At 33.7% G+C, this 15,077-nt stretch overlaps 2 protein-coding genes across 3 annotated transcripts in view; one reads left to right on the forward strand and one right to left on the reverse strand.

Moving 5' to 3' along the window:
* On the reverse strand, positions 1–2,171 carry LOC131930747 (uncharacterized). Of its 2 annotated transcripts, none has more exons than XM_059287349.1 (3): positions 1,807–2,171; positions 1,144–1,223; positions 1–802 (listed from the first exon to the last, which is right to left on the reverse strand). In XM_059287349.1, exons 2-3 carry the CDS (start codon positions 1,217–1,219, stop codon positions 123–125), a joined length of 756 nt encoding a protein of 251 aa, XP_059143332.1. In that variant the 5' UTR covers positions 1,220–1,223; positions 1,807–2,171; the 3' UTR covers positions 1–122. The 2 variants fall into 2 exon arrangements, with proteins under 2 accessions (XP_059143332.1, XP_059143330.1); XM_059287347.1 differs by lacking the exon at positions 1,807–2,171 and adding an exon at positions 1,586–1,778 and having other exon boundaries at positions 4–802.
* LOC131930748 (type-1 angiotensin II receptor-associated protein-like) overlaps positions 1,753–15,077 on the forward strand; it is a 27,709-nt gene continuing 14,384 nt past the window's right edge. The window contains exon 1 of the mRNA XM_059287352.1: positions 1,753–1,847. The gene's annotated coding sequence lies outside the window, so the exon portion shown is untranslated. The remainder of the gene's footprint in view (positions 1,848–15,077) is intronic.

The raw sequence follows: 15,077 nt of genomic DNA on the forward strand, positions 1-15,077 counted from the left end.
CCTCTTTAATAATTGTAGCTGCTGCAAGCACATATAGGCATTTAAATTAATCATATTCAGCACAATAATCTTACCCTATTATCACAATCAAGCATACAACAAATGACTGGCAATAAGTAATTTTATTGTGTAGATTCAAACACATTGATAGAGTATCCACCTTTTCTAGCTTTTGTCAACTGCTTTTGTACAAAATCCATTGCATCAAAGGTTTCACCAGACATCTTGATTCGTTCAAGTTCCTTGCGGTATGCCTTCATCTTTTTAGCGTTCTTGGCTCGTCTCTGTCTTGACCACACGAAGTACATCCTATGCCTTAGTTTTTTCAATTTGTGCTTCTTCATCTTTTTATGGCGAATCCTCATGATACTTATAATTTTTGCTTCTTTAGCTGGAGAGCTTCTACCTGGTTCTTCAATCATTTCAGATTTTTTAATAGTTGGAGCTTCAACAGCATCTATAATGTTATTTGCCACCGGGCAATCATAGAAAGATTTGACAGCAGAGATTTTGTCAAGGATCACTAGTTGGGTCAAATGTCCCAACAGTCTAGACGGACATCTGTACTCCTTGTCATGATCCACTGCTACTGCTTTTTGGGCTACACCCTCAGAGGGTAAAAGCTGTAGAGCTTGCTTTAGAGGCTGAACCTTCTTATTTTTTAAAACAAAAGTATTTGTAGTATAGACATTGCTTTCCTGCAAGGGGATTTTCAACAAGGCAGGATTATGACCAAACTTTGGCTCAGAGATAATGTAGGTTGAACTGCTCTGCTGGTTGGAGTAATGACATCTACTAAATCCTGAAGCAAACAAACATATTTGCCATAACACATGTCAAGATGTTTATTTAAAGATTTCTCAACAAATTAAAATCACCCACCCACATTTTGACTGATGATTGTTTTTAAGACATCATCTGTTAACTTAACAAATAGATAGAAGATACAAAATGAGCATTTATTTTAAGAGAAGCTAATGATATATGATGTTTACATTTGGAGCCGTGGGCCCTAGTTCTAATTTTAACAGGCTTGCTACATTTAGCTTCAGTATAAAACTATAATGTTTATAAAAGCCAAAGTAATTTTTAAGTTTATTTGTCAATTCAAATATTTGTCTAACAATTGTAAAAAATACTCACCAAATGATGAAACTGATACTAATGACAGATTATTAAGGACATTGTGGCAGACATATCCTGTTCGACACAGAGCCATTTTGCTGCAAAACAAGCAAGTGAAATAGTAATAGCATTATGATAGGATAAATTGATTATCAGGAATGCTAGAAGAAGTCACTAGATCTAGAATGAATAGAAGAAGACTCGACACTAGATTTCTTGATTCTAGATCTAGTCTACTGCGTAACAATAGTCTAGCTAGAGAGTAGTCTAGATTCTAGATCTACAACAAATGACATTCTCAGCTCACAATTAGTGTCAATTAGATCTAGAAATTCTAGATCTAGATCTAGTCTAGATTAAATTCTAGTAGGCCTAATATTTTAGTTTATAGTCATAGAGTTAACAGCTAATTAGATAGGTCTAGATCTAGTTTGAAAAATAAGTTTTAGACTCTACATACAGATATTTAAATGTCAGTAATGAGAAGGATGATAACAGAATTTAGCTGTGAAAGATTTAGCTTCGGCTTCGTAAGGGCGCCGCCATTTTGCCGCATAGGTCACCATACATAAAATTGTTCCCGGAAAAAGTTATGCCAAAAAAAAATTACATTGGTCGTTTTCATTGAAAAGTCAACAAATAGGCCCAAAATTATTACATAACAAAGAATCTAAAACTAACCACTTAGCGTGTAAGGTCTAACCCCTTTTATTTCACTATAGGTAGGGCAAATTAATATGCGTTCTATTATTAATTATGTAATATTTTAGAGAGATTCTTGGCCCAACCAGCTTATGACTATGAGGATGAAGTAGAATCTAGCCTACAAACAAAGTGTACTACATCTATGAGCAGAGTATAAAATTTAAAAATAAATATTCAGTATGTGTTGATCTACTGCAAATTTTAAACTAATGAATCGTAGCCAAAGGCAAAAAAAAGCAATCGAAAATGTGTTGAATTCAACTTAAGTTCAGGCCGTATTTTAAATTGATTTAATAATAGTTGTTGACTTCAGGTCTGAGTGACTAGGCCTAAAGCTAAATCTAAAAGTGATTGTCACGTGATTGTGAAATCCTAACATAGAGTCTAGATATGCCTAGTCTTTTTATAGCCTACTGTACAAAACGGGATTAGCCCGTAGTGGCGAAACGAAAGTACAGATATTTTAAACTTGGCCGTACTGGCGAAAATCCCGCTGAAATATTTTTAAGTAGTCGAACGGCTAGGATCGTTGTTTATTTTACTTAAATAATTTGCGATACCGGAATTGGATCCAACAGAAAACATAATAAATCGATTTGGTGGGAAATATCAATATCAAGTTTTTTTTGTAGAAAATAAAATAGATCTTGGCACTGATTAGTAAATTACACAATAATTAGATCTAGAAGGGGAAAAACTCCGGTAATCTATCGTTTTTGGTACGTAAAATCGCCCGCGATTTGTAATGTGAAAAACAGGTGACTCCTTAAATTTTAATAGTTATTTCACATGTTGAGGAGGATTTATGTATTAAAAAATTAAAAAATGTTTCCTTGATTCATTTATGTACATGTTTTTAAACAATTGAATTAAAACTTTTCCGTAATAAATGAAGACTAGCGATGTTTCCAACAGATGCAACCATGCTCATTTACTATAGCAGCCATCTTGTCTAAGTTTTATTTTTATAAGCTTTTAGCGCCAGATTCAGGGGGAAGCCACTCTATTTTACAAATGGCTGCTGTTTATATAGCAAATCTTGCTCTCAGACACTGCTGTTTAAAGTTAATTTCTGGTCTATATCGATATATTTAGCCATTGATTTAGGTTTATTATTCATTTATCTATAATATTTGACACAAAAGTATGACAATATACTTCTGTTAAAGCCTTGACAATGAGGTAACGTTTTCGTACATAAATAGCCGCGGGCGATTTTACGTACCCAAAACGATAGATTACCAAAACTCCATTTTTGCGTATTTTAGTCCCCGCTTCACGTTCACCTCCAGTTGAATTTAGCGTATTTTATTATTATTAGGCAATATTAGGCTTAGGCCCTAAGGCCCTAAGGCCTAAGGCCTAATAACCTAACCTAATCACTAGTAATCACCTAATCACTGATTAGTAATCAGTCCTAATCTAATGCCCTAATTAATAAATAATTAGTTTTAATTTTAATTACTAGATCTAATTACTAATTTTAATTTAGGCCTAGGTAATACTAGATCTATCTAGTATTAGTAGTAATATTATTAAATTTATAATATTATAAATTATAAATATAATAGGGCCTAGTAAAAATAGCCTAATAATTCTATTAATTTTATAAACACAACTGTCAAAACACAGAACAATACAAAAACGTTTAGTCGGTTAGTATTTAGGTAGATCTAGAATCTAGTCTAGATTTGGCTTATTTAATATTATTTATTTTATAACATTTTATTGATAACCCTTGCCTTCTTAGCTAGCATAGCAATGGTGGGGGTGCAGGCTGCACCAGATGACACCATTTAAGGGGGTGACACCAAGGCAAAAAATTGCAAAATATACAGAAGAAAAATGTTGTTTTGCCAGTGCCATTAATGATTAATTAAAGTTAAATAGTCTTTTAAGTATAAATCGACAAGTATTACAAGAGGGTTAGGGTGATATCATGACGTAAACGTGCTAACTATAGATAGAGAAAACATTGCTACATCCAAGTTCCAAATGTATTATTAACAGACTAAAGATAAACATCATTACTTGGGTGACACCCGATCTAGCAATGCCATTGGGCCTTAGACGTAAGCACTTTATTAAAATTTTTACTACTTTCAAAACTTTAATCTTCAGGTTCTCTCAACATGGAGACAGGAATAAGGCAGACACAGGGACAAAGAAACCAACAATACTTGAACACTGCAATCAACTGATTTACAACCCTCTGTATTCAAGTGGCTAGAGTACTACCATGTATGTTACTTTAACAGTTTTGTTTAGAATATGCTTACTGTAGGTCCTTTAACAGTTAATTGTTCAGATCCCTTTATGTGACTTCTGTGGGGTGGGGGACTATGCTACATTCTAAATTTTAAGTATTCCATTTAAGAGTGTAAACTAAATAAGATATTAGTATCACTTTTAAGTACCATTTATACTATAGTATAATAAAGTAAACTGATCTTGTCATTGTTTTGCAGGTGTTTTGTGCTTTTGGGTTTATGTTTACAGTACAGAATAAAACCAAGTGCTGTGATAGGTTGAAACAAACCAGGTATGATTGTAAATATGAACACATTTTTAATCTGATTTAATTAAAGTTGAAATTTATTTTACAGAATTTGGTAGGTAAACTAATTGCATTTTAACAGTAAAAAATGTAACGCTGAATGATAAATTAAAAACTATAATGTACAGCTGAACTGTTGCGATTGTATTTTGTTAATTTTTTTTATTTGTACATGTTAGGCTTCCTTTCAAGCCCATGGGACAGATGGAGAGATTATGAGTTTCTCTGACTTTGGCATAGGAAGGGATAGTGTAGCCAAGTTCAATACAATGCTCAGCCACTTTTATTTTCCCAACCAGTTACTAGAGCCCATTATTAGAACTTGAGACTATCAGGTTAGTTATCCAATGTTCTGCTACTCACATACACTGTATTATTTGTATATAGTTATCTATATATATAATTCTCTTCTTCGAGCCGTTAGAAAGCAAGCTGCAAACGCTCTCCCTACCTCCCCACCCCTACATGGTTTTAGTGAGCTGTGTTCACTCTAAATGTTTACAAGCAGAGCCAACGATTTTAAACGTAAGGGGGGGGGGGGGGTTATGGTCCTTAACGAGCTACTTATAGTGTTTTAAAGAAATATTTTCAGTGTCAGCGTTGGTACTGTCGAATTCACAAATTATGAATTATTGAAAATTAGAAACAACTAAATAGCGGCGTATGTTATGCCGCGGGCCGGCTCGTATTTTATATATCGTTTGTTTATTTATCATTGTGAATTTAAGCTTACACTCAGTTTTGCATAGTCAATATGAACTATTTTAAACTTATCAAGAATACACTAAACAAGCACCAACTGTACTGCAATGTACTTCCCAATGAGAAGTGGGGTGCAAACATTTAATTAAAAGTAAATTATGTAAGGTGATGGTGTGGCTTAGCTGCAGAGAGCAAGACTGTATAACCCAAAGTCTCAAGTTTGAATCTGGGTTCAAGTCAGCAGAACTTCTATGAGTCCACCCAGCTCTGATAGGTACCTAACTCACGTTAGGAAAAGTAAAGGCGGCTGGGCATAGTGCTGACCACACTATCCCTTCATATGCTGAGGTCACAGAAACAGGTGATCTCTACTGCACTTGCCCCATGAAAAGGGTAGACCTTTGTAGACAATCTTTATTTTAATAAAATTTCTTCAGGTTCTCTCAACATGGAGACAGGAATAAGACAGACACAGGAACAAAGATACCAACAATTTTTATAGACTAGAACACTGCAATCAACTGATTTACAACCTTCTGTATTCAAGTGGCTAGAGCACTACCATGTATGTAACTTTAACAGTTTTGTTTAGAAAATGCTTAGGTCCTTAGTTGGTCAGTTTCATTTAACTGGGAATTTTCAGGCATGTGACTTTTCTGATTTTTTTGAGGAAATCAGATTTTTCCATTTGAGCTGCAATTTAATTTTCTTCAAATTATTTTGCAGATTTTCTAATTAAATTTTAATAATTAAAAAAAAACAGAACAAGGAAACAGCCGACATGCACATTAACACAGATTAGTATTTAAATGGAGTATCTCTGTGATACATCCAGTTGCAAATAAAAGGACAGTCATTGTTGTTTTTGAGTAACATAAACTTCTTTTAATTAAAATAGCTAGGCCTATATAATTAAAATATTAATTAGTACATTAATGGCAGGAGACTGCTTTGATTGTGATAAATACATTGAATCTGATCCCAAAAAAATAGTTAAAACTATTCATTTTAAAGTGCAAACTAAATATAGATAATATCACCACCTTTGAGTGTAGTAAAATGCTATTGGTCTTGTTATTGTTTTGTGGGGTTTTATGTTTTGTAGGTTTAACATTACAGTTGAAAGTAAAACCAAGTACTATGAAATAAAATAAGTACAATGGTAAATATTGTATCATTTTTTTTGTATAGTCTTATCAGAATTTGGTAGGTAAACAAATTGTATAATAAAAGTAGAAATATTGAACACTGAGTACATGAATTAAACCACCGATTAAAAACTATTAATTGAAGTACAGCTGAACTGTTGCAATTTTATCTTGTTTTATTTTTCTATTGAAAAAAAATATGATTGCCAAAGTCCCATATTTAAATATATCAAATAAAAAGGAAAACTTTTGTGATTTATGTACTAAAATTAGAATAATCATTAGGTGCCTCTAGTGTAAACTGTCATCACAGATTGCAATTCTCCTACCAACCAGGACAATAGCAAAAAACTAGTAGAATTTCTACTCTCACAGATATTCCAGCTGTGAATAATCATCATAAAGGCATCTGTTGTGTGTATTTAGGGGGGGGGATGGGGGGGTCTCTCTTTAACATCCCTCAGTTTATTATGTATTGTATATTTTAATGGTAACTTTTTTTGTTTCACAGAAACTCCAGGCCTAAAGTTTAAGGCATCTGTAAGAGATGAACAATCAGCTTGGAAAGAATAACTGGTGTATTACTAGTTTTAAAACCTTAAATATGACTATTACATTTGTATATCTCCAAATATTGGTACTAATATAAGTAATAAATAATTAAAATCAGAATGGGTAACAAGAGACAATAGAGAGGATAGCTCAAGACTGGATAGTTGTAGTTGGTGTACCATACTGCAACAGGAGCGATGAGATTATGTTTGGGCTCTTTAATATTATATTAGAAAGTTTAGAAGGTTATTAACTTTTCTAAATATTAAGTTATTCAGAATATTTGCACTTATTTTCTTCTAGGACATATGTTTGGTTTTTATGTTGTTTTAAGCTTCCTGAATGACATGCATATTAGGGACATTTATGTCCACAGCAGTTGTGCTTTTTAAACATAGCAATTAAGAATGTAAATTTTTGTATAATTTATTATATATTAGGTGTGTATAATTATATTAAGGAAAACAGTACTTGCAAGATTTTTTGGCTTTAAAATAGTTTAGTAAATTATGTAGCACTTTTTTCACTAACGTAAGCTAATTAATTTAAGCATGCAAATATATGTATAACTTATTATATGTTATAATCATATGTGTATAATTAATAAGGAAAAAGTTACATGCAAGATTTTTTGGCTTTAAATTATGCAGTACTTTTTTTCATGAACATTAAATCACTATAGCTAAAGTAGCTTATTACTTCAACTTACAATTTTGAAAAGAATTTAGCGTATTTTTTTTTTTTTTACTTTCTCATATACAGAGTAGGCTATATAGGAAGTATTGTATTGTGCAAAAAAAATCGTAATCACTATTTTTAAAATTTTGACCTTTTACTCCTGCTTAAGTAGGAAAGTATTTGTTTTGCAATCATGAGTATGTAAATACGATAACTTGAGTTCCTTATCAGAAATTTCAATTTGAGTATGATTTCCAGTTAGTAGCTTTGTATCACCTTATTTATTAGCAGTCCCTGGTTATGTGGAGTGGTACTTTACTCAACTTGCTAATTTATGGTTTCTAAAATACTGATAACTTAAGTACTGTTTCAGGTAAGGTGGATTAAATTTCATATAGAAGTATTAGCTCTATTTTCTTTTAAAGCCTATTCTAAGAATTTTTTGTCCCTAATGTGTATTGTTGAAAAAACTTTTTATTATGGAGGATGTAATTTGTAAATTTATGTATTGGTTGATGTGTAATTGGGGGCAATAAAATCAAGTGACAGTGTTTCATTAACCATTTCTACCTGCTTACTCGTCTACTTGTAATCTATATAATCTAATATTAAGAACATCTTGATTATTATTTTTTTTTATGTCAACAAAATGCATTAAACAAATAAATTATCACCTTGCTTTAGTGTGTGGTGTTACATTACAGTTAGAGTAAAAATATGAGGACAGTTAATGTACCTGTAACTCTGTTGTAGTTGTAGTAATTTTCTGATTTGACAAAAATAGAGTGCAGTGGTCACTCATCACTGGGTGGGTTACAATTAAAAGTAAATATTCCCTCTACTAAGTTATAAAAGAATTGCTTATTTTGATGCATCTATTGAGTGGGAAAAAAAATTAAATGATACGGTATAGACAAACGCTTATCAATCATACATACATTTTTTATATTGAATTGGAAAAGTATAACGTAAATGCCCCATTATATCATTAACACAGGGACGGCGTGGCTTAGCAATAGAGAGCTAGATTGCTAACCTACAGTGTTTAGTTCAAATCAGTAGAATTAGAATGTCCCTGAGTCACCCAGCTCTGATGGTAACTAACTCGCATTAGGTAACCAAAGGTGGTTGGTGGGCATAGTGCTAACCACATTTTCCCCTTTTAATGTGTGCCGCGGTCATTGAAACAGATGAACTCTACTTTATCTGCCCCAAGTGTCTTGGGCACAAACTGGAAAAGATAATGTTGATATCATTAACACGTAAAATTGTGACACCAAAACAGGTGACAATGTTTCACATCAACTAGTAAATAGCTTGCTAGTTAAACATGAACAACTGGAGTTAGTCCTTCTTGAGCTTATTGAGTGTAAGAGCATGTCTTCTGGAATGAAGGGTGTAGTAAATTTAGCAATGCATAAAAGACACACGGTGTTCACGTGTACAGCTGTATGTGCCCAGCTCACGTGGAGGAAAACCATCTGATTTAAGGGACATCTATAAATGACTTCATACTTTTTTAATGACTCACAAAAGACCAGATACGTCATTTATTAAGTGATTAATTGATTATAAATCTCCAATTGATTAATGTACTAATAATATAAAAAATATTCTTACCTTATGTAATAGATTGAGATAATTGTGAGGTCAAGGGAACTCACTCTTCTGTATTAGTATTATATTATATTGTTATCTTGAGTGATGTCCCTTACATGTTATGTATATAAGTCTCTCGCCACTTCCGTCTTTCTCTCTTTCCATAATGGCTGTAAATAAAGACTGTTAACAACCAATGTGGCTCCTCGTCAGTGATTACAATCTAACACATTGGCGACGAAGGATAAATAATCCACTAGAAAGAGCACCTACTTACGCAAAAAAGAGGTTTGCTAGAGCTTATTAGCTAAGTATTTCTAGAATAATGGCGCTGTATGGCCAAATAAAAGAATTTGATTCGAATGATGAAATCATTCAGGATTACCTAGATAGGTTAAGCTTTTACCTTGAAGCAAACGACGTGACGATAGAAGCCAAAAAGAGAGCTGTTTTGTTAACAGTCATAGGGCCTCAACAATTTAGGCTACTAAAAGACTTTTGCGCACCAGCTAGTCTAACTACCAAGAGCTTTAACGAGCTGAGCAAATTGCTAACAGACCACCATGCGCCTACCCCATCAAAGTTTCTATGTCGAGCTAGATTTGACAGTAGGACTCGTCAACCAAACGAGTCAATATCAGAATATGTTGCTGCTTTACGTCATCTAAGTAAATTTTGTGAATTCGGCGATACGCTGTCTGACAGACTATGTGAAAAGTTTGTGACAGGTCTAAACAGCCCTGATATTCAAAGAAAGTTGCTGCTCGAGTCAGATCTAACATTAGAAAAAGCAATACAACTAGCAACTTCATTCCAGCAGTCATCCGATGCGGCGAGATCTCTAGCACCTTCAGAGATCCATGCAGTAAACAGCAGGTTAGTCAACAAACACCAACCCCATCAGAGCATTCCAACTTATGCTAAACAGCCTGCACGTTTAAAGCCTAGATCTAAATCTAGTAATAATTATCAAAAATGTCATCGATGCAAAGATCCCCATGCATCTCATCGATGCAAGTTCAAGTCTGCAACTTGTTATAAGTGCAGTAAGCAAGGTCACATTGCTAAGGCCTGCTTTGCAAAGTCTTCGTCTGTTGCTAAATCTAGCCAGTCAAGACACTACCGCAACCAAAGGCAGCACTATGTTAACTCTCACCAAGACTACCTAACCCAACCAATGAACCACTCTACCAGTGAAAATGCTCAAACTGATTCGCAACCGGATTTCAACCTGTTCTCTGTGAAATCAATAAGTCATGCTCCCATCAATGTACTAGTTAATATCAACGGTAAGAGCATCAGCTTCCAACTTGACACTGGCGCATCTCTAACAGTCATAACAAAGAAAGATTTTGACGCTATCACAGGAGGATCAGTGCCTCTACAACCATGTCACAAGTGTCTAACAACATACACTGGTGACAATGTTCCGGTGATAGGAGAGTGTATGGTTCATGTAAGTTATAATGGTCAAAGTGTTAAACTTCCTATTCTTGTGGTTGAAGGAAATGGACCACCATTACTAGGTAGGAACTGGTTAAGTGATCTTAAGTTAAATTGGGAGAGTATATGTTCATTGAACATTGCAAGAGAATCTAGTCTTACTTCAATAAATAAAGTAATATCTGAAAATAAAAGTGTTTTTGGCAATTCAGGTTTACTAAATGATAGAACAGTGAAGATAAGCATTAAAGACACAAATCCAAGATACTGCAAAGCTAGAGTTCCACCTTATGCAATGAGGAATAAAATTGAAAATGAGCTAAGTAGATTGGAATCTAATGGCATCATAAAGAAGGTAGACTATTCCGATTGGGCAACGCCCATTGTGCCAGTGTTAAAGAAGGATGGTTCTATAAGAATTTGTGGAGATTATAAAACTACACTGAATAAGCAAATAGAGCTAAATAGGTACCCTATACCTAACATTGAGGAAATTTCGTTGAATTTGGCAGGAGGAGACAAATTCACTGAATTAGACTTTAGTCATGCTTACACTCAACTAGAACTGCATCCAGATTCAAAAGTCTATACGACAATAAACACACATAAAGGACTCTACCAATATGAAAGACTATGTTTTGGCATATCATCCAGCCCTGGAATTTTCCAAGCTGTCATGGACAGTATTTTTAAGGACATTCCAAATGTTTGTGTGTACTTTGACAATGTGTACATAACTGGTAAGAATGACACTGAACATCTTAAAACACTTGATAAAGTATTGAAAATTGTTGGTGAAAAAGGATTAAAGATAAACAAAGATAAATGTCAATTCATGCTGACAGAAATTAGTTTTCTTGGTTATATATTAAGCAAACAAGGCATCAGACCTCAACCTGAGAAAACAAAAGCCATTAAAGAAGCACCCAAACCTGAAAATACCCAACAACTAAGAGCTTTTTTGGGCTTGATAAATTACTATGCAAAGTTCATATGGAATCTGTCTGGTAAACTATCACCACTGTACAAGCTGCTACAGAAAAATGCAACTTGGCACTGGGGTAAACAACAAGAAGCTGCTTTTAATACAGCAAAAGAGGCTCTGTCTTCTGACACCTTACTAACTCACTATGACCCAGGGAAAAGACTTATATTAACATGTGATGCTTCACCAGATGGTGTAGGAGCAGTCTTGTCCCACATGGATGAGAAGGGTGACAGACCCATTGCTTTTGCCAGTAGATCTTTGAACCAGGCTGAGAAAAATTATTCTCAGTTAGATAGGGAAGGCTTAGGCATCATTTTTGGTGTTAAGAAATTTCATAAGTTTCTGTTTGGTAGGAAGTTCACCATCTTTACAGATCATAAACCATTGCTAGGTTTATTTGGAGAAAACAAAACCCTACCTGAGCATGCCTCACCAAGAATTCAAAGATGGGCTATCACACTAACTGCATACAATTATGAATTGAAATACAAACCTGGATCTGAGAATAGTGCAGATAGTCTTAGTAGATTACCTTTAAAAAACCAAAGCCTGAGCTATGTACCAGAAGATGTATTTGTTCTCTTCACTATCATGGATAACTCCAATATAAATGTGAATGATATTAAAAGAGAAACACAAAAAGATGAGTGCTTAATAAAAGTATATGAGTACTGTAAGAATGGTTGGCCTGAAGAGTCTGTGAATGATGACTTAAGGCCATATAAAATAAGAAATAAAAACCTTTGTGAAGATAATATAAAAGATGGAGAAGATGCAGTCCATTATCAGTCAGAGTTGCCTAAACAAAGTATTTGTAACTTAATAAATGATTATGGTGATATGGCAATTTCAAATGCTTTAAGTAAGAAGGAATGTGATCATCAAACAACTTTGCTAACATCATTAGCACTTACAGGAACTAAAAGAAACTAAAAGGGTAACATCAAAAGTAAATACCAAACAGAAGAAGCTAAAGGTGACAATGAAAGAGTAAACAGGTTATTAGCCAAATACCGCACAACTCCTCATATAACAACAGATGTTGCACCATGCGAATTGCTATGTGGTAGGAAAATTAAAACTCATCTTGACCTACTACATCCAACTGTTCAAAGGTCTGTTTTCCCAACATCAACATACACAAAAAGTAAATCATGACAAATCATCCATTGAAAGAGAATTTGCAGTTAATGATAATGTGTATCTAAGAAATTATGGGAGAAAGGAAAAATGGATACCAGGTCAAATTGTTCAATGTACAGGACCTGTGTCTTATAAAGTAAAAACAAATGATGGACTTATTGTCCGTAGACATGCAGACCAGTTAAAATAACTTGTGCAGATAATAAGTGTGAATCTGTCAATCCCACCAAATCTGATCAGTTCACACCAACTCAGTTTGTTCCACAACCAAGTTCTGTTGATATGAGTGAACCAAGTTGTCTGGAGTCAGAAAATGTAAATTCTGGAGTTAATGATTTAAATCCTAGACCTCCTGAGATAGAGAATCCAGATGGTCAGAATCTTGAGTCACCAAATCAAAAACCACTGAGAAGGTCAAACAGGACAATCAAAGTCCCAAATAAGTTAGACCTATGATTTTAAAGGTCAAAAGGACTTTGACATCATTGTTTGTATTTTAATTGTGTTGTAACATATTGTGCATTGTTTGTAAGGATGTAATCTACCATAGTGTTCATGTTACAATATAATTGGTGATTTTAGGATACTATCAATTGTTCTATTGAGAGATGTGTTATTGTGTTCTAAGGGTAAAGGGATGTAATAGATTGAGATAATTGTGAGGTCAAGGGAACTCACTCTTCTGTATTAGTATTATATTATATTGTTATCTTGAGTGATGTCCCTTACATGTTATGTATATAAGTCTCTCGCCACTTCCGTCTTTCTCTCTTTCCATAATGGCTGTAAATAAAGACTGTTAACAACCAATGTGGCTCCTCCTCAGTGATTACAATCTAACACACCTTATATTAAATTAATATCCGCTGACTAGTGTCTGATAAAATGTGAGAAGTGGTGAATGTACAGCTAGGAAGTTCGCTACTTGTAAGGCTAAGAGCGGGGAGGAAGGGGGTCAGAGAAAGGAACTTAAAAGGGACAACAAAGCGCCGAAGTTATAGAACAATTTTGCAATATTACAGACTCTCTTACCGATGATGACAAAAATAAATTAAGGCCATTTATTGATTATTTCCAATCCACATGGATCAATGGAATATTTTCATTAAAACTATGGAATAAATATAGATGCGACAAATTTAAAAGAACCAATAATGCGATGGAAAGTTGGCACGCAAGTCTAAAGCGTCTTCTACCAAGACATCCAAACTTATTTACTTTTATAAGTATTATCAAAGAACAGCAAGTTTTAACTAAAATATCCATATCCAAAGCTGAAGCGGGCTCATTACCACCTATTGGAAATTTAAAATATAATAGGCTTAATGAAAAAATAATAAAAATTCACGAAGAACATCATACTGGCAAAATAACTACTGCTGTATTGTTAAGAAAAATCAAACATTGTGTAAATACTGCCAAAAAATAACTTTTAAAAATGTGTTTTAAAATATCACTTCATTCATATATAAACTAATGTTTTTTGTTTTATGTTACAACTGTATTAAAAAAAAAACTGTATACGAATTTTTTACATTATATTATTTTTGTGTGTGCGTAATTCATACGCCTATTAAATAAATAAATAGTATTATCAACTGTTGTGCCATTTTTTCTTATTCAACCAAACTTTTTCAATTCATTGATAACAGATTAGTACAAATATGTTACGCCACAAGCGCATTATAAAAAGATACGTCTAGTTACACACAGTCATATAAAATTAAAAACTTGATTGATTAAGATCTGGATTAGAGATTGTCTGTAGCCATCAAATTTTTCTTTATTCTGAAGGTTTTATGTATTGATTCCATTTTGTCTAGTTATAGAGCATACTGAAATCTGCTAATTGATTTATTACTATCTACTTACTTGTCCACTTGTAACCTATATGATCTATTACTTGATTGTAGCATCAAAAGTATTCTTTTAATGTGAATAAAAAAATTTAAACAAATAAACTATCGCTTCTTGTTTTTTTAGTGTAGTTCAATCAATGTCATGTTACAGTATAAATTTAAGTAGCCAGTTTGTGTACCTGTAATTTTCTTGTAGTGGGAGCAGTGGCGTGCAGAGGGGGGGGGGCGGACGGGGCCCAGGCCCCGGGCATCCACCACTGGGGGGCATCCAGCGGAGGTAAAAAAAAAATGTTAATTAATTAATTAATTTTTATTTTTTTTATTTTTTTTTTAGTAATTTAAAAATTGTTGTGATATGTCGTGTCATGGTGTCATCGTAACTTTCCATATGTTTTGCGATCTCACTCAAAAAAATTGTAACACTCAATCGTCTGTCAGCCGTTTTAACATTACACTGTCCGTATGGCAAAACTTATATAGAAACAGCGGGCATCAGTGAAGGGTAGTCCTACGGAAGTCAATGATATTCCATTAATAAATGTGTGTCATATTTATTTAGTATAGTGTAGGGGCATCGT

This window comes from Physella acuta, unplaced genomic scaffold, assembly GCF_028476545.2.
Source record: "Physella acuta isolate Inbredline_101_S28 unplaced genomic scaffold, ASM2847654v3 ptg001835l, whole genome shotgun sequence".
In the NCBI taxonomy this organism is placed as follows: domain Eukaryota; kingdom Metazoa; phylum Mollusca; class Gastropoda; family Physidae; genus Physella; species Physella acuta.